Here is a 21746-nt window from a genome sequence, read left to right as displayed (position 1 = left end):
TGTGTGAATGTAAACTGATTAATAAAGTAACGCAATGTGTGAATGTAAACTGATTAATAAAGTAACGCAATGTGTGAATGTAAACTGATTAGTAAAGTAACGCAATGTGTGAATGTAAACTGATTAGTAAAGTAACGCAATGTGTGAATGTAAACTGATTAGTAAAGTAACACTATGTGTGAATGTAAACTGATTAGTAAAGTAACACAATGTGTGAATGTAAACTGATTAGTAAAGTAACGCAATGTGTGAATGTAAACTGATTAGTAAAGTAACGCAATGTGTGAATGTAAACTGATTAATAAAGTAACGCAATGTGTGAATGTAAACTAATTAGTAAAGTATAAAATTAACGCAATGTGTGAATGTAAACTAATTAGTAAAGTAACGCAATGTGTGAATGTAAACTGATTAGTAAAGTAACACTATGTGTGAATGTAAACTGATTAATAAAGTAACGCAATGTGTGAATGTAAACTGATTAGTAAAGTAACGCAATGTGTGAATGTAAACTGATCAGTAAAGTAACGCAATGTGTGAATGTAAACTGATTAATAAAGTAACGCAATGTGTGAATGTAAACTGATTAGTAAAGTAACGCAATGTGTGAATGTAAACTGATTAGTAAAGTAACGCAATGTGTGAATGTAAACTGATTAATAAAGTAACGCAATGTGTTACTGTAAACTAATTAGTAAAGTATAAAATTAACGCAATGTGTGAATGTAAACTAATTAGTAAAGTAACGCAATGTGTGAATGTAAACTGATTAGTAAAGTAACACTATGTGTGAATGTAAACTGATTAGTAAAGTAACGCAATGTGTGAATGTAAACTGATTAGTAAAGTAACGCAATGTGTGAATGTAAACTGATCAGTAAAGTAACGCAATGTGTGAATGTAAACTGATCAGTAAAGTAATGCAATGTGTGAATGTAAACTAATTAGTAAAGTAACACAATGTGTGAATGTAAACTTATTAATAAAGTAACACAATGTGTGAATGTAAACTGATTAGTAAAGTAACGCAATGTGTGAATGTAAACTTATCAATAATGTAACGCAATGTGCGAATGTAAACTTATTAATAAAGTAACACAATGTGTGAATGTAAACTGATTAGTAAAGTATAGAATTAACGCAATGTGTGAATGTAAACTGATTAGTAAAGTATAGAATTAACGCAATGTGTGAATGTAAACTGATCAGTAAAGTAACGCAATGTGTGAATGTAAACTAATTAGTAAAGTAACGCAATGTGTGAATGTAAACTGATTAATAAAGTAACGCAATGTGTGAATGTAAACTGATTAGTAAAGTAACGCAATGTGTGAATGTAAACTGATTAATAAAGTAACGCAATGTGTGACTGTAAACTAATTAGTAAAGTATAGAATTAACGCAATGTGTGAATGTAAACTGATTAGTAAAGTAACACAATGTGTGAATGTAAACTTATTAATAAAGTAACGCAATGTGTGAATGTAAACTGATCTGTAAAGTAACGCAATGTGTGAATGTAAACTAATTAGTAAAGTATAGAATTAACGCAATGTGTGAATGTAAACTGATTAGTAAAGTAACACAATGTGTAAATGTAAACTGATTAATAAAGTAACACAATGTGTGAATGTAAACTGATTAATAAAGTAACGCAATGTGTGAATGTAAACTAATTAGTAAAGTAACACAATGTGTGAATGTAAACTGATTAATAAAGTAACGCAATGTGTGAATGTAAACTGATTAGTAAAGTAACGCAATGTGTGAATGTAAACTGATTAATAAAGTAACGCAATGTGTTAATGTAAACTGATTAGTAAAGTAACGCAATGTGTGACTGTAAACTAATTAATAAAGTAACGCAATGTGTTAATATAAACTGATCAGTAAAGTATAGAATTAACACAATGTGTGAATGTAAACTAATTAGTAAAGTATAGAGAAAAAGAGAAAATCTTACGTTGTTTATATAAACTGATTAGAATAGAGAAAATCTTACGTTGTGAATGTAATCTGATTGATATAGAGAAAATCTTACATTGTGAATGTAAACTGATTGATATAGAGAAAATATTACGTTGTGAATGTAAACTGATTGGTATAACAATAGAATTTCACTGTCTATAACCAGGTACCCCTTTTTCACTTAGGTGGAGTGAGGAAATTCATGTAAAGTGCCTTTCCCAAGGACACAACGTCAGCCCTGCCGCGGCCAGGACTCGAACCCACGACCTTTCGGTCGAGAGTCTGACGGCCTTTTTCTTTTTTTCCCCTCTTAAGAGTCTGACGGCCTAACCACTCGGCCACCGACGCCACAATATAAAGAAAATCTTACGTTGTGAATGTAAACTGATTGATATAGAGAAAATCTTACGTTGTGAATGTAAACTGATTGATATCAAGAAAATCTTACGTTGTGAATGTAAACTGATTGATATAAAGAAAACCTTACGTTGTGAATGTAAACTGATTGGTATAAAGAAAATCTTACGTTGTGAATGTAAACTGATTGATAAAAAGAAAATATTACGCGTTGTATGTAAACTGATTAGTATAGAAAAAAAGAAAACATTCTTATGTTGTGAATGTAAACTGATTGATATAAAGAAAACCTTACGTTGTGAATGTAAACTGATTGGTATAAAGAAAATCTTACGTTGTGAATGTAAACTGATTGATAAAAAGAAAATATTACGCGTTGTATGTAAACTGATTAGTATAGAAAAAAAGAAAACATTCTTATGTTGTGAATGTAAACTGATTGGTATAAAGAAAATCTTACGTTGTGAATGTAAACTGATTGGTATAGAGAAAATCTTATGTTGTGAATGTAAACTGATTGATATACAGAAAATCTTACGTTGTGAACGTAAACTGATTGATATAGTGAAAATTTTACGTTGTGAATGTAAACTGATTGATATAAAGAAAATCTTACGTTGTGAATGTAAACTGATTGGTATAAAAAAAATCTTACGTGTTGTATGTAAACTGATTAGTATAGAGAAAAAGAGAACATTCTTATGTTGTGAATGTAAACTGATTGATATAGAAATAACCTTATGTTGTGTATGTAAACTGATTGATATAGAGAAAATTTTACGTTTCGGATGTAAACTGATTTATATAGAAATGATCTATGTTGTGGATGTAGAGAGAATCTTATGTTGTGTATGTAAACTGATTGGTATAGAGAAAATTTTATGTTTTGTATGTAAACTGATTGGTATAAAGAAAATCTTACGTTGTGAATGTAAACTGATTGGTATAAAGAAAATCTTACGTTGTGAATGTAAACTGATTGTTATAGAGAAAATCTTACGTTGTGAATGTAAACTGATTGATAAAAAGAAAATATTACGCGTTGTATGTAAACTGATTAGTATAGAAAAAAAGAAAACATTCTTATGTTGTGAATGTAAACTGATTGATATAGAAATAACTTTATGTTGTGAATGTAAACTGATTGATATAGAGAAAATCTTACGTTTCGGATGTAAACTGATTTATATAGAAATGATCTATGTTGTGGATGTAGAGAAAATCTATGTTGTGTATGTAAACTGATTGATGTAGAGAAAATCTTTTGTTGTGTATGTAAACTAATTGATGTAGAGAAAATCTTGTGTTGTGTATGTAAACTGATTGATGTAGAGAAAATCTATGTTGTGTATGTAAACTGATTGATGTAGAGAAAATTTTTTGTTGTGTATGTGAACTAATTGATGTAGAGAAAATCTTTTGTTGTGTATGTAAACTAATTGGTATAGAAATAATCTTATGTTGTGTATGTAAACTGATTGATGTAGAGAAAATCTTTTGTTGTGTATGTAAACTAATTGGTATAGAAATAATCTTATGTTGTGAATGTAAACTGATTGGTATAGAGAAAATCTTATGTTGTGTATGTAAACTGATTGGTATAAAGATAATCTTACGTTGTGAATGTAAACTGATTGGTATAAAGATAATCTTAAGTTGTGTATGTAAACTAATTGGTATAGAAATAATCTTATGTTGTGAATGTAAACTGATTGGTATAAAGATAATATTACGTTGTGAATGTAAACTGATTGGTATAAAGATAATCTTAAGTTGTGTATGTAAACTAATTGGTATAGAAATAATCTTATGTTGTGAATGTAAACTGATTGGTATAAAGATAATCTTACGTTGTGAATGTAAACTGATTGGTATAAAGATAATCTTAAGTTGTGTATGTAAACTAATTGGTATAGAAATAATCTTATGTTGTGAATGTAAACTGATTGGTATAAAGATAATATTACGTTGTGAATGTAAACTGATTGGTATAAAGATAATCTTAAGTTGTGTATGTAAACTAATTGGTATAGAAATAATCTTATGTTGTGAATGTAAACTGATTGGTATAAAGATAATCTTACGTTGTGAATGTAAACTGATTGGTATAGGGAAAATATATGTTGTGAATGTAAACTGATTGATTTAGAGAAAATCTTAAGTTGTGTATGTAAACTGATTGATATAGAGAAAATCGTATGTTGTGTATGTAAACTGATTGATATAGAGAAAATCTTGTGTTTTGTATGTAAACTGATTGATATAGAGAAAATCTTGTGTTGTGTATGTAAACTGATTGATATAGAGAAAATTTTGTGTTGTGTATGTAAACTGATTGGTATAGAGAAAATATTGTGTTGTGTATGTAAACTGATTGATGTAGAGAAAATCTATGTTGTGTATGTAAACTGATTGATGTAGAGAAAATCTATGTTGTATGTAAACTGATTGATTTTGAGAAAATCTTGTGTTGTGTATGTAAACTGATTGATACAGAGAAAATCTTGTGTTGTGTATGTAAACTGATTGATGTAGAGAAAATCTATGTTGTGTATGTAAACTGATTGATGTAGAGAAAATCTATGTTGTGTATGTAAACTGATTGATATAGAGAAAATCTTACGTTATGTATGTAAACTGATTGATGTAGAGAAAATCTATGTTGTGTATGTAAACTGATTGATGTAGAGAAAATCTTGTGTTGTGTATGTAAACTGATTGATATAGAGAAAATCTTGTGTTGTGTATGTAAACTAATCAGTATAAATCTTACGTTGTGAATCTTTCAAGGCACTTTGCTGCACGGGTATAGCACACGTTGACATCATTAACATCATCAGCAGCAGAAAACACACAGAGCTCATCTTGAAAACTAAAAACATGTTACAGATTTATGTCGTCCAATTCAGAAGAAGATTTGTAATTTGTGTTGTTTAAAATGACACAATGTACTGTGAAATCTCAGAGCAATATATATCGGATATGATAAGAAATGAAACAGGTACTGTAGAAGTCAGATATAACAGCAGATGATTAGGCAATAGTAGGAAAATAAAACCCAAGGTTTATCACAATCTTTTCAGTGAAACTTTTTATAAGATCAATATTTTCTCAAAGTTTGAACATGAGATCTATGAAAGTTGGCTTTCATTCTTTAAATATCAATTGATATACATAAAAAAAAAGACCATTAAAACTCATCTTTTTATTTTATTTTGAAATTTAATAGTACCACTGACTTTCCAATAGGCCTACATGTATATGCAAAATCCATCAATGAAATTAAGTCAAGTTTTAATTGAGTGTACACTACGTGAGACTGTATGCATATTATCACCAATTCTACCCCAGAAGATTTTTAACATTAAATTATTTCTTAATACATATAATCTAACGCTAATTTTTAAACCCACTGTTATGGCCCTACCACCCAACGAGGACAATTGTTTTATAAGATTGCTTGCTTATGCTTTTGAATTTTTACCCCCCCCCCCCTCCATATTTTTACGAATTCCTCTGTAATCACTCTGACGTCCAGGACCAGGATAGGAATCGTCTTCGCTAGCCAAGTGCAAGTGTCTGATTCGCGTACTCTCATCTAGCCAAGTTTCCGATTCGCGATGAGAGTGCGCGAATCGGACACTTGGTTAGCGAAGATGGATTTAGAAGTGTTGAATATACCCGACAATGGTTGTACATATAAATTGTTTTAGTACGTGCACAGTGCAATTCTATTGTTGTTAAGAAGATTTTATGACAATTTTCATTTATTCCATTTTGTAATCTTTTGAACCCCTGTTACACGTAAAAAGAGGGGGGGGGGGGGGTTGAGGTCGATTTTAAACCATCAAACTACACTACACACGAAGACACTTGCATATTAATTTGACACATATACCCTTTTTGTTTTTAGAATACTAAAAGCAGAAAAAGTATCCCACGTTTTTCTATATAAACTGGTAACGCCTAATTGTGGTCGCAGCGTAATCGGGAAAGCATTCTGTAAAGATTGATCGATTGATTTGATTGATTGTTTTTTTCCCCGTTCAGTTGAGAATTTTTCACTCATATTGAGACGTCAACTGTAAATGAAGTACCACAAATTTAGACCTTTTTAGCGCCCAGGGCCGTAGCAGTGTGGGTTCTTTATCGTGCCAACGCCTGTCGCGACACGGGACCTCCGTTTTTGAGGTCATATCCGAAAGACCCATGATTCTCACTTCTAAATGCCAAGCGTTTGGTGAAGGAGCAATCACTACCTATTTTAACGTCTTAGGTTTGACGTGGTTATGGTACGAGCGGGGCTCGAACTCACGACCTGAACGCTCTACCACTGAGCTACCTCTACTGGTCATTCGGTAAACAAATGTTTTGTCAATTCTTATCAAGTAGCTCTTAAGAGATCTTTAAATGGTCTCAACCTATTTTTTCAATATTTCCCAATGATCTCCCTTCAACCGAACCAAAATACCTTGTACCGTTCGTTTGTGAATTAGATGTATAAATAAAAATTTAAACTTTACGCTAAATGATTTTTCAAAGCAAATTTTAATATCAGTAGTTTAATATGATTATGTAGGTATATTAAGTACCATATTCATAATCATTCGTTCATATGACAGAATCTTCATGATTTTATGTATATATTAGGGATATCAACGAGCACTCGACTATCGCTCGGTCTAATCGATCATCGACTAAATTTTTCATAGTCGAGTCCTATTCGAGTACTCTATAAAAAAAAAAAAAAAAAAAAATCAAACCAACAGTCCGTTGGTTTTCTTCTTTTTTTGTTTGTTTATAGAGTACTCGACTAAAGCCTCCGAGTTACGGAGTATTCGACTAGGCTATCCGAGAAAAGTTTTATATATATACTCAGTATATAATATATATAGGCTACGACAAAATTTTCAACGCAACATTACATAAACAAATATCACACACCACGAAAAAATGACAAATTTTAATAATCAACAGTGTCGTGGCCTTTTCAGTGCTTATATAAATTTCCTTTCTGGACTTATATCTTTTTAGATCCGACACTTTAAGAAAGTAGGGTACTATTGTTGTATGTGTGTGTGCGTGTGCGCGCGTGCGTACAATATAATATGTTCTTTGAAATCGGTCACTAGGTCTTTTGGCTTAAACTACAAGTTGATCAACAACAATGATAGAAATAGGAGTTCTTATCTTTTGCTGTCTTTAGATCGACAGAGTACAGATCAAACTGTGATATATATCTTTCAGGAGAACTAGATTCGCCGCGACTACTCTCCCAGCAGTATATACACCATCGTCGCTAACCCCGGTTACTGAGTCCGGTAGTACCTACCCTACCTAAAACGTAGTGTAAACGGAGACAATAGGCGTGGCTTGAGACAATGTATATACATGTGGATAGCATTTCGTCCATAACCGATAGAGTAACTGTGTGCATTATGGAATTAGAATGCGGGTAAATTTTTCGCTGAAGTATTTGAGTTTCAATGTTAAGGCTTCGATTTTTCTCGTTTTCTGTAAATGGAAGAACACTTAGTCCTTCTTCCGATTTTAAATTATGATATTCATGCAAGGAACAATACGTGGATGTCACGGGATAACCTCAGAGGTTGAGAACTGTTATTTAAGCTGCTGCGTTAGCCAAGGCTCTTTTTTCGGGACCGAGGAGCTTATCCTGCATTAGCTACGAAAACAATAAGTAATACGGTTACGAATTATGTCAATTTGCGACGCATGTATCACTTTTGATTGGCCTAGGCGGTCTATTCCGTCATGGGAAAACAGAATACTTGTTTTTTGCTGACAAAAATGTGAGATGGTATAGTTCCTACGATTTTGAAAGATATTTCACGTATTTGGTTTTATGTTGACGGATTATGTTAATGAATGCTGTGTATTTGTCTGATCTCCTTTGAATGCTGATGCACAGTTCAACCATATACTACACCCACGTGAAAGAGGATCAACTTATCTGTGCATCGCCATCTTTGTTTACACGTGCATCGATCTCGATTCCAATGGCAAATGTCCTTCAGTGATTATAAATTTGGTTGTAACTAATAATGATTAATTTTTATTATTATATAATAAAATTATAAGTTATCGATTTTCTTGTTTTATTGGCAAAACACGAAGTGTAAAAACAGTAGGGATGGTCGTGGAACAGCCATGAAATAGACATTTATAGCAATTGTTGTAAGGCAATACACAACGTCTAATCAGGTCGAAGACATGAAATCGATTTGCTCTCAATAATTATTACATTTTAAACCCATATATTTATTTTTCTTGTGAAAGTGTGATATGTATCACTGTTCTGATAAACTTTTGATGACGTAATCGGTTTATTGCAGAATAATGGTCGAGGTATTTCTTTGCAATAACCGTAGTAAGATAAGGTATATGCATGTACAGTGATTATTACGAACTCTTCATAACAAAGGCGTTAACTTTTCAGGATATTTTGAAACCGGGGAACTGACAGGTGCAACCTTGCATATTTTCCTAAACCTTCAACAATCTTCAATTTTCATTAATTGTCGCTGCTGGTAATGTGCGAATCAAAGAATAAAATTTTAAAGATAAGTGTTAGAATTTGGGACATATATGGCTGAAATGATAAATTAAGGAAATAAAACATTTACATGGCGAATGATTAGATTAGAATGCAGGTGCTATGTATTAGAGACGTTTGGAGACTCTCGGTGGGTTTATAGCGATCAAATACGAAAAGTGGCGAATATTCCTTTCAAATGGGTTCACATCTACAGTGAACACCATATTATGTGCCTAGTCTTATAATCGCCCCAGATGTATTGCATCAGCCAAGGCGTGTCATTATGACGGAGGGACTGGGAACTACCTACTTGGCGTTATTCATGAGCAATAGTCATTGTAGACATCTTCCGTTATTACTAATGTGTCATAATCCAATTTGTTACATCAGACATACTGCATAAAAAATTCCAAAGCGTCCAGTTCAAAGTCTCTTAATTCAATTAACAAAAACAGTCATAGAATAGCCTATAACAAATTTTATATATCATATAAATTATGTATACGTTTTGAAAAGTTTGTATTGTATTGAAACTAACCTGAAATTTGACGACTTTGACCAAGAGAGTAATGACCATATATGGTCCTTATCTAATCCTGTTCTATATGCAACGTTACGTTGTTTCCACAGTAACATGATAAACATACATATATAGAGAGAGAGAGATAGAGGGTCACTGTAATCTAGAACAACGCCTCGTGAGAAAGCAAGAGAGTGGAGCAGGCATAGGAAAATCGGTCATCATTCGTATAGATAATAAAATACAAACTTCCCATACTAATGCTATAGAGAAGAACACCAGAAGAAGTGCAGGATGGAGAAGCTGGAATAATGAGGTCAAGATGGTAGCAAGAGACAGTGGTTTGGAGAGAGAGAGAGAGAGAGAGAGAGAGAGAGAGAGAGAGAGAGAGAGAGAGAGAGAGAGAGGCGCCCTTATATATATATTTAAGAAATAGGTATCATTTAAAAATATTTACCGGGATATAAACACGGGTTGGTACGTGATCAAATTTTCCATAAAGCCCGATAAATATTTTAAATGATACCTTATTACTTATATTTACATTTTTGATCGGTAACATTCACATTGTTGACCTGCACAACGAAGCGTCATGTATTTTCAAAATGACGAAAACACAAAACAAAGTTCCATCAAATGAAGAACTGTTTTAATTATTAAGACGCTAAAAAGCAAGTATATCAACATATACATATACATTAACTCGGGAGTATATAATGGAAAACTCTTCCATATGTTTAATTTTAGGGGGGAGGGGTTGTGATTTAAAAGGGGGTGCGCAAGGTTACATTTACAGTTGTGATGCGCTTTCACTTTTGAGATCGACTTCGAAAGATGTTCTGTGGATATTACGGAGTTAAGAAGACTGGGGTGGAGGAACATGAAGAACAGGGCGGCAGTCGTCAGATGTAGGCAAAATCATTTATAGACAGGACAGAGGACGCAGCTCAGATGAATCTCCGGAAAGAACTAAACATCGCAAAGAAGAATGTGAAAGAGCACGAAGGTAAGGGACGGTTTGGATTTGGATATGTAATTGTTGACAAACATGAGCTCACTGAACGCTTCTTTTGACTCGATACATTTCTGTAATAGGTTTTTAACGACGCCTCGCTTCGATGTCCCGATATAAACTTGGAAACCGACATCAATCACCTTATGGCTGCTGTGGCACGGAGGCAGTGGGGGTGTAGGTCTTAATGCACTTTGACGACTTATCGGCCATACATCCTGTGAATGACCTTTTTGCTAAAGCCTAATGTCCAATTCAGCATCACCGATGACCAGGGTGAAGTTGTAGCAGACGAAATTTTAGACATACATTAGTAACTAAAGACATTGTTTACAGAAATGCTTTTATCAATTATTGATGAAAATTCACTGCTTGGAATACAAATAGGCCTAAAATCATAAATACATTTTGTGATGTTCATTTCATCTATTGGTAGACTTCTGTAGTAAGTGAGAGCGATTGCTAGATGTGTATTGCCTTAGTAAAAATAGTACCTATTACCTACTTTTAACAAATGTTCATACGCATAGCCGTGATCTCTGTTGACCCCGTAGTGGATTTATGCAGTGATAAATACGTATTGCTCGTAATAGTGTTATGTGGGAGAATACAGTTGAAAATGTATATATATAGGTACTACTTTTACTTTATACTGAGAGAGAGAGAGAGAGAGAGAGAGAGAGATGCATCCCGACTCCCCTAGAGTGCAAGTGAGGCGAACTCAGAACTATTTTTTAAATGTACATCGCAGCACAACCTTCTACAAAATTGAAAATCCACGTGTGCAAGACGATACTTAGTACTTCTGTTTGACAAATTTTCTTCATGTCAAACAAGACTTGTACGCAAATTACTGTGGTAATATGGTCGACAGGGGATGCTTACTCCCCCTAAGCACCTGATCCCAACCCTGGTATATCCAGGGGTCTGTGTTTGACCTACTCTTAATTTGTATTCTTTATAGGAATTATAAAATTGATAACTGTTATCTTCACCTTTTTCATTCAAAGTATATTTTAAAAATAGCTTAAAACAAAGGTATTATTATTATTCAAATAATGGTATATCAAGTGTTTGAAAATTTTGCCCCGCTTCATTTTGAAGTACATTTTCACTATCCGCCTCTGAAAGACATGCAGTTTGAAAAAAAATCAAAATTTTACGAGGGCTGTTCGATATGTAATGTGTACGATATCTCAAAAGCATTCGACTCAAATAGTGAAATGAACATTACATCCCTTCAAAGTATTCTCCACGGTTTCCATGGGGCTAGGAGAGTATTGTGGGCATGGCAAGACGGTAACCTTCTCCGACTTCAAAAATTGCTTCACAAGCTCAGATGTAAGTGATGGAGCATTATCATGAAGTAGACAAACATGCCTAAATCCTGACACAGGGCGTCGTTTATGATAATATTTCTTGAGCATTTTTTAGTATTTAACATCTCGGTAATACTGACCTGTAACACTTTTGCCTTTCGACACCGTAATTTGTACGGCTATACCATCACATGAGAAGAATACTAGCATGCAATAAAGAACCTTCTTTGTGCTTATGGTTCTTTTGGCAACTACAGGTCTTCTACCGTGTTTAGTTAGCCATATTTTGTTTCCAATTTTTCTTACTGGTTCAAAATAGTGAACCCATGTTTCGTCACCAGTAACAAAGTTTGCAAATTGTCTTTGATTGAATTTGGGAAACATTTTGAGAAATTGCTTAGCGGTTGTAATCGTACCCGTTTTTGGTCATCTGTCAATATATGTGGTATCCATCTGGCAAAAATCTTTCGTACTTTCAAAATGAAATGCACCCGCGATAGCGATATGCCAACAACTTTGGCAATATCACGAATTCTGTATCTGCTATCACTTTCAATGATTTCCCTGACTTTTGAGACATTTGCCTTGCCTGTTACAGTCAAAGGTCGGCCAGAATTTGCTGCATCTTTGACGGACTCTGTGCCAGTCAGAAATTTCTTTCTCCACCTACGAACTGTCTCATAAGATACCTTGTCAGATCCATAAACTTCCCCCAATTCAGTAAAAATCTGCACTACCGAATGACCGAGTTTTGTGCGAACTTTTATATAAGCTCAAATTTCTTCAATATTCTCAACCCGTTTCCCAACCATTTTTACAACAGTGGTCAACGACTGGCTCTATTGAAATGACTAAAAGTTTAAAAATACCGTTGGAAAGGTATTTGATAGAGCTATTCAAGAGTATCATCATCCACGAAATCGCGCAAAGTGTTATCGCACGGTGGTACAATACACAAATACATATCGAACAGCCCTCGTACATACACATAGTAAAGGGTGAAAAGAGAAACACCGTGGAGCGTCACCCTTGGCTAGCGAAGATGGAGAAATCGGGGACTTAGACAGAGCTCTTCATGTTATAAGAAACCGGTCAAAACCGGTTAATCACTGATTCAAACATTTACCGATTTACAAAATGAGTCCATAATATCAGCAATTCCTACCAGGAAATCGGTAACACGCCTCTTCCGGTGTAACAGCTCAATACCGGAAAAAGTAACGCTCTTTTATATCGGTATTTCCTATCAGATGTTTAACCCCGAGTGAGGGACATAACATATCCCTATCCGTCATCACTACCCGGAATGGTGCTCTTTGTATGTGCATCTCTTTGCTTGGGAATACCCCCCCCCCCCTAGCTGCTTTGTTACGAGAGATCAGATTCTATTCGGTTTAGGGCGCAATAGTAATCGATCTGTCCGTCCGTCTGCACTTTCAATGGTATGCGATAACTTAAGGAAGAATGCTACACCACCGAAATTTGATTTGGATGAAAATTGGAAGAAATGTGGAAGGATATTTTGAAATTGAAAACTCTCAAATTTACTTTATTTAGTCAAAAAGTGCAGTTTTAGTAGAAATCGATCTGGAAAAAAGATTAAACCCCTGCTGGTCTCGAACCCGCAATCTACAATTCAGCAATTAATGTTCTACCTTACTGAGCTGTTTAGCTTGGCAATGATATTTAAAATGAATAGACAAATATTGTTGATATCCATATTTTCCTCCATGTTTTAAAAGGAAGTCAGCCATTATGACGATGCATAGTACTCCTTAAAACTGGCAACTCTCGGTACACCACCACCGAGAATATTGGGGCGGGCTTAATTAAATGTCACCGATAAGACTGAGCTATGCATTATTTTTTAGAGAGTGTAATGTTCTATTTTCACACACATGGGAATTGGAAGAAGTCGCTAGGTCAGGCGAATAGGCAGGATGTGGTATTACTTCATACCCGTTTTCGCTCTACAGCATCCATTGCAACTTTGCAAGTGGGGACTCTTGCGTTGTCCTGTTAGAGCAAAACACCTTTAGAGTTTACCTCGGCGTTTTTCACAGATGGTGGTTCTCGGCTGGTCTAGCAAGCTTGCATAGTACACTCCAGTTATCTTGGGTAAAAAGTCCATCATAATAACGCCTTTTGCGTCCCAAAATACTGTGGTCATCACCTTGCCGGCAGATTTTTGTGTCTTGAGCTTCTTTAGCCTCGAGGACCCAGGCCCTACCCATTGACGACTCTCAGCTCATAATAATGAATCCGTCTCATCTACAGTCACCAGACGCAATAGAAAATCATCTTTTGACCGAAAACGCTTCAATAAGGTGCTGCATACTGATGCTCTGGTTGCCATTTGCTCATCGCTAGGGGATTTGGGGACCCAACGGGCTGTTAGCTTGCGCATACCTAAACGATCATGCAACTTTGTTGAAACGCTACCATGTGAAATGCCTAATGCCTGTGCTATTTCTTCCACCTGAATTTGCCTATCAGAGTATACCAGATCCCGAACTCTCTTGCACATTTCTTCGTTGGTGGCATCCAGACTTGGCTTCATCTTCTAAAGATGTTCTACCACGTTTGAATTCCCCTACCCAGAATTTAACCCGAGCACAAGATGGTACAGAAGACCAATAAACATCGGCTAACTTGCCGTTTATTTCCTTTCCCCGTTTTACCTTTTAGATACAAGTACCAAATTATAGCACAGTACTCAACTTTAGATGAAAAGCATGCCTTTGTATCACTAGCCATGTTTGACATTCAATATCTTATTAAAGAATGACTCGATATGCATACAATTGAAATGGGATAGGCTGGTTACTTATTGACTCGCCCTCATAATACGCTAAGTACTACATGGAAATTGTAATACTTCCACATTCTGTTCTATCCTTGGTATTGCTTGCTTAACCTCATCCATGTGTACTTGAAATTTATACTACTTTTACAAACTTGTACTCTGTTAATTGTTGACAGACATCCAACATTCAATTCATTCTTTCTTCAAATATGAAAACAAGACAAATGTTTAAGAATGACTTTATTTTCACATGACCATATATTGAATCATGGTTTCAATGAGTTTGTCAAGGTTGACGTAGAATGATACATGTGGGACTTTACATGATGCAAAGTGTGACCAGTAAATAAATGAAACAAACACATGAAAATTTGCATCATATAAATTCCAGCACATAAATGTGTATAAAACAATGCCATCGTCTTTTTTCTTTCTGGCTCCAGTTAGATGTATAAATCCAGTTTAAGGAATATTTAATCATAACATAGGAAAAGGACCACAACTTTTTCTTCCATGAGATCTATGATCTGTCATAAATTGCTTTACATCAGGAGAATGAGGCATTACTACTTTCCTCCTAGACTGAAAGACAATTTCGGTCTTGCGTTCTTTTTGTTCAGAATCACTTCTTGTTCTCGTTTTTTCCTTCTCCTGTCCTCTTCCTCCATTCGTTGTTTTTCTTCAAGCATGCGTCTCTGTTCTTCAACAAGTTTTAATTGCTCTTCAGCCTGAAATAAGGGTTGAAAGGAATTTATGACAACACTAAAGAAACAAAATAGCTGTGTTTCGAGTTGCATAAAAAAAAAAAATAAAAAAAAAAAAAATCGCACATGGTCAGTCCGTCTTCAATGATTTTATTTTTCAACGAATCCAATTTCTTACATGTTTGAATTGTACAGAGTAGAACAGACTCCAAACCACAATCGTTACTGCAAGGTTTCTCTTATTGTTTATAGTGTTGAAAATTGTCATTCTTGTTAATGTATCAACTAACACTTGTTACATTCTGTATATTGATTGATTCAGTCTCACTCGAGAGAATTTTTCACTCAAATGGAGATGTCACCATTGCCTGTGAAGGGCTGCAAAAATTAGGCTTATGCTCGGTGCTTACGGCCTTTGAGCAGGGAGGGATCTTTATCGTGCCACACCTGCTGTGACACTGGACCTTGGTTTTTGCAGTCTAATCCAAGGGGTGGGTGGGGGTAGTAGGAAAAAAAATCTCTAAATATTATGTTCTGCCTGACCACTACTTGGTAATTAATGTAAAGCTTCATGCTATAAAAATAACCAGCAATTTAAAAAAAAAAATCATTAGTTGATTTGGAGTCAGTTCTGTTGGGCAAATCACAAGAGTTTTTTTTTTAAAAATATAACTGGTACCAAAACACCGGTTTCGAGATCCATGTGAGTTATTTCCCTTGAAGAACTCTCGTACATAATAAGGCACGACAGATTTTGTTTACATGCAGGAATGGGACAAATATTGATCACTGTGTAAGTGAATGTGCCCAGTAAGTTTCTCATACACAGTTATATCACCCAAATTCAACTGAAACACAAACTAAGTAAGTGATATGCATTCAGGGATAATTAAATACATTAAATTCTTACATGCACTATATCATGTTACTTCGTTTGTCATACATGTATGTATCATATCTAGGATATTACTTGCAAATATGACATTTTTTTTTAATGTTTCCACTTTAGTAAAACATTTCTTTCGATAGTGTTTTGTATTTCCAACATTTATATACATGTATTTAAAGAGAAGCCAGTTTTAATACATATTATCATCTTCCTCACTGACTGTAGGTCCACTCTGTCCCACTTAGACATTCAAAGTTACACTAAATAAACCTCCTACACAGAAAAGCATGTATAAACTGGCGTATTAACGGTACCATTTCCAAATTCATATACTATCAATTTTTAAAAAAAATTCTAGGCTAATAAATGCCCAAACCACTAGTACAGTAATTCATATGAAACGCCGTAGGGGCCATCTCCTTTCTACACTTCCTTTGAGATAGAAAGTAGACGTCCAAATAATGGAACACATTAGTGAAATCTAAACAATGAATACTTGTACATGTATATCCTTTAAGAAATAACTGTAATTAGTTTAATTTTGGGTACCTAATGCCATATTTCATGTCACAAAATAACATACCAATTTCTTTTGTGCCTCTTCAATTTTTTTATTATTTTCTGCCATTATGTCTTCCAACTCCTGTCGTTTGAGTCTTTCTTCCTCCTAAAAATATTCATGAAATGATGAGAGAGTGTGGGATACATATAAGGAAAGAAAAATTTTGAATAAAAATTAAATATCAGTAATTTGATTTGTGGAAATCAACTTCTAAAAAAATCTTTTATAAATCAATCAACAGCATTATCAAAGTTTCATTTCACTCTTATGATAAATCATAAAATTAATTCTAGGTAAAATTCTACAACACTTTTGCAGATAAACTGCAAGTACAGTAAATTTATGAAAAAGTTATTGTTGAACGCCACAGGATTGATCTCTTGCAAGAAAACAATCCGACTGTGACAGCATACATGTATATATATTGCAGGACATACAATCAACATTGTATCAATGCAAATTTCACAGCTGTAATATGATCATTAGGCAGAATATTATATAATTTACCTCGAACTTTACATACCAACATCTGCAGTGAATTCCCTCCTCTTCAGAAAATATCTACACATTCAACTGGTGGATTGCCATTAAATATTAACTCTTCAATCCAGGGTTTTAAATTTGCTTTTATTCTAATTAAGTGAATTTTGGAGCCCAGATCGCAATCCTACACAGTTCCCAATGTTAGACTACAGTGTGTTCCTTGAGTTTACACGATATCTTACATAGTCAACGGGTATAGGCCACTTAAGTTTGTCTTGGTAGATGTGTCATAGCAATGAAGATTGTCTATATGTCAAGACAACAATTCAATACTTGCAATAATATGCGAATGCTGTATGGATCTTTATAAGTAAACAGCAAACCTAGAAGAGATTGGGGTAAAAGCAGTTGAGAAATCTTAACACTTACATGATCATGTGGCTCTAAATATTGGCTAAAACATACAATGGCTGGAAACAAAACATCAGATAACACATGCACCGAGAACTTCATCATCAGATTTTTCAGGTTTGGTCACAAGCATTCATAGGCCACCAAAAGCTTTTTCTTTTCCATAAATACAAAACTGTTTGATTACTGATAAGCCCCCTGGCCCTGGGAGACTATGATTGCTTTTCCTGTAACCTCACACTGAGGGAATGTAGAGGTCTGCTCTTATTTTCCTACTTTCATTTTAACTCTAAATCAACTATGTTAACGTTTCCAAATTTTTCTTTCTTTCAATGTAATAGTCACTTAGTCAAGAGTCGTTTTTCAGTTAATGAATAAATAAAGAACATAATAGTATATGATCGAAAATAGTAAAATTTGAAAACGTTAACAGAGTCATGTAGATTTGTTCATGTTCTTGTTATAAATCTATCATGTCTATGTGAAAACATGTTACAGGACAAAAAACACAAAGAATTGTAAAAGAACATCACATAATATAATCTAAAGGTTGGGATAAATCATTTGACCTTGTATGCTATATTTAATAGTACTTATTAAAAGAGCTGATTATGATTTAAGAGATTCAATTGCAGGTTAAAATCCTCGAATAAATTTGGCATGCAGTGTCAACATATATGTAGGCAGTATGCTACAGCATTCATAGAGTATATATAGATACTGGTTTTAATATAGCACTCCACATACGATAACTTTAAAGTATTTGTTGGGTTTCTTTACTCCAATTGCAGGTAAGAAAATAATTACTATATCTAAAAGTTTACACTTGAAACACTTAAATGGATTTCATGTGATCACATTATGAACAAATCTACAATTTTCTTTGAGAATCTGAGATACTACGGGAATATTGAAAAAAAAATAAAAAATTTCCATGACACTAACACAAATATTAAAGTAGAATGATTGTGGCTTTTCTGTGAATTATCTTGTTACAATGCTTAGATCTTAATAACTCCTGATTATTGAACAGACCTCTACCACCCGTACACTCAGAGAGAAACTTTTCATTACCTCCTTCTTTTTCTGAGCTTGTAACTCAGCCTCTCTTTGTCGTTCTAACTCCTCCAACATTTGTTTTTCCATGATTTTTTTGGCCTCCTCCACTCTCCGCCGGACCTCAGCCTCAATTTCATCTTTTCGCCGTTCCAATTCCTCCTCCACTCTCTTGGCCACCAACTCTTCCACACGTCGTGCGACTTCCTCTTCTATCAACTTCTCTTCTAGTTCTTTCTGTCGTCTGTAAATAAAATGGCATATTTTAGCAACAACGTATAAAGATGCTTTTTATATAAAAAAAAAAATGCTCTTCCCTTTTACTAAACCATTCAAAATTAATTCTCCTAGCCTGTCCAAAAAAAAATAAATAATAATAATAATAATAAAAATCAGCCTGATTCACTGAAAAAAGAAAGAAAAAAAAAAAATCAGCCTGATTCACTCATAAAGAATTATTGGTCATTGTGTAAAAAACACGATTTTCTTTAGTTATTTTAAAGGGACTGGTTCACGATTTTTGATAAAAATATTTTTCATATTCAATGTTAAACATTAAAAATACAACTCATTTAATGTTGACAGCCAAAATTTTGACTTTCTGAATGCAAGAATAAAAGCAATATTTTAATCTTAAATCTGTGTTATGTAAACAAAGACTCGAGTCTTTTTATGTATACAAACATGTGAAATATTGATTTTATAATATAAAGCATCTTAATTTTGCATAATCACAAATTTTAACTTTTAGATGACATATTTTACCCCCAAAAAGCTTGAAATGTGAAAGATATGATAAAACTTCGAACGATATCCAATTCTTTTGAAAATTTCGTAAACAATAACACACCGCAATCTTTGTTTACAAAACAAATAAACTCTCTAAAATGAGCTTCTGTGATGATGCATAACCATAATTTTGATGTGAAATATTTTAAACACATTAGACAATAGATTTTGATCATTAAAAGTGAAAAAGAAAATTTTGTGGAAAATCGTGAATCAGTCCCTTTAATATAGGATTAAACATTCTTTTTGAAGAATTTATCGATGTGTAAACTCCAGACATTTTACTCACAAACTGAATAAAAGTGCGAAATGTCCGGAGTTTACACATCGATAAATTCTTCAAAAAGAATGTTTGATTCTTATAATTTCAATTCATTCACTTTATTAACAATTGCAAAAATTTGAATAGTTTCCCCGCACTATGTTATTTGTTTTCAGGTGTGTATGAATACATCGCGTTTTCGGATTTATTGATGTATAAACTCTTGTTCAGCTTTATTTTTGTCCAATCAAAACAATTGTAACAAATAACATTGGAATTATTAGACATTAACAGTAAGACTTTGATGCAGTTTTCCAACATAAATCATGTAATATAGTATTCTGAAAATTTACATCAATCTCTGTCGTTCTAACTCGGCTTTCTTCTCTTCCTCCTCTCTTCGCTTTGCTCGAATGATTAAGTCATCATCACTACTGGAACTACTGGATGACGGTGTTCTTTTTCTGTAAAAATACAATAAAAAATAAAATATATTTGTAATTTGTTTCTTCCTCAGATCCTCTCTATCAAATTCTATAGCAATTTGTGTGTGTGTGTATATATATATATATACACACACATACATACACGTATTGTATTGTATGCAATGTTCTGTACTCATTTACACCTGCTACAGGTAGACAACTTTAACAATATAAATGTGCAAAACTTTGTTTCAAATGAAGTGATTACATATTTACATATGTAAATATTCAATACTTCACTTTTGTATGATCTCAAATTTTTAGTTGGTTTTAATTTTTTTTTTTACCTTTCAGCATTGCACGGAATTTGCCATTATTTTCATTAGAACACCAAAATACCTGTTTATGGTCATGTTTAAACTTTCTCGCTACTGAGGGATAATCACGACATTCACGTTATAGTGAGATCTCGCTATAGGGAAGTGTTCCCAACCTGTTACTACCATACTACTGTATCTCTGTTGTAAAGGGTAGCAAAAAGTCCGGACTCTGTCATGCCCATAGTTATTTAAATGTCACACTCTTCATTGAGTCTCCTTCTCTCGCTCTTTTGTCTTGAATAGCATGACCCGTGCAGGGTGCATAGAATCACCGGAATTACCACTAATCACCGAAATTATCAAAGAAATGACCAAAATTACCAATAAAGGGGCCGAAATTACCCCAGTATATATTCATCTATATACCATTTAGTCACACATTAAATTTCATGAAGATTGGTAATGATTTGAAGAAATTGTTTCCATAAAACCGATTATTGTGACGTGTGAATCTGAGTTACTTCCCTTTACCGACAGGTACTCGGTAAGCGAACTATAAATAGCCAGTAAATTCCAAATGACAATATAAAATTCAGGACAAATATTTTATCATATCTATTTATCACACTAGGCTATATTATATAAATCAATACCATGAATACAATATATAAAACATAGGAAATAACTCGTATAAATTTAGGCTTCACATTAATCGGTTTAATGACCATAACTCCTTTAATTAAATCGTTACCAATCTTCATGAAATTTTATGTGTGACTAGATGGTATATAGATGAACATATACTGAGGTAATTTCGGTCCCTTTATTGGTGATTTCGGTCATTTCTTTGGTAATCTCGGTGATTAGTGGTAATTTCGGTGATTGTATGTACCGCCCGCGCACATACTGTACAATATTAATTAGGCCCATATGCAAAATATACACAATACTCGAGAATATCGAAAATGTTCGTAGGTTCGTGTCGTCAGGTACTGCGGTAGGTCGCTGCCCATTAATTGCTCCAATAGCATTAAAACATTACAGGAATGTGATATAAAACGCCAGCCACCCCTACCTCTCTCTTCTGCTTCTCTTTCTGTCTTTTGACCTTGAACGGTTTCTGTTGGAACTATGTCGATTTGACACCGAGGATCTTGTATCTCTGGATCTGGATCTAGACCGTGTGCGTCGTTTCTTATGTTTAGAACGATGCCTTTGTCTACTGGACGATCTACTTCTACTTCTTGATCTACCCATAGCAATCTCCAAAACCTTTCAATATGGCGGACGCTTGAGGTGTCTAAAAC

General features: G+C 33.9%; 1 protein-coding gene and 1 long non-coding RNA gene across 2 annotated transcripts; one reads left to right on the top strand and one right to left on the bottom strand.

Annotated features, from left to right (window-relative positions):
- The first annotated feature begins 10252 nt into the window (after positions 1–10252).
- LOC130050222 (uncharacterized) lies at positions 10253–10831 on the top strand. The gene is made up of 2 exons (XR_008798645.1): positions 10253–10407; positions 10497–10831. It is a non-coding gene; the product is annotated as an uncharacterized LOC130050222 (long non-coding RNA).
- Positions 10832–14761: 3930 nt separating this feature from the next.
- On the bottom strand, positions 14762–21746 carry LOC125658395 (arginine and glutamate-rich protein 1-like). Its single transcript, XM_048889638.2, has 5 exons — positions 21515–21746; positions 20048–20158; positions 18662–18887; positions 16715–16798; positions 14762–15266 (listed from the first exon to the last, which is right to left on the bottom strand). Exons 1-5 carry the CDS (start codon positions 21694–21696, stop codon positions 15105–15107), a joined length of 765 nt encoding a protein of 254 aa, XP_048745595.1. The 5' UTR covers positions 21697–21746; the 3' UTR covers positions 14762–15104.

The sequence above is a fragment of the Ostrea edulis genome, chromosome 9 (assembly GCF_947568905.1).
Source record: "Ostrea edulis chromosome 9, xbOstEdul1.1, whole genome shotgun sequence".
NCBI lineage: Eukaryota > Metazoa > Mollusca > Bivalvia > Ostreida > Ostreidae > Ostrea > Ostrea edulis.
Note: the sequence above shows the minus strand (reverse complement) of the source record. Positions and strands in the feature narration are given on the sequence as shown.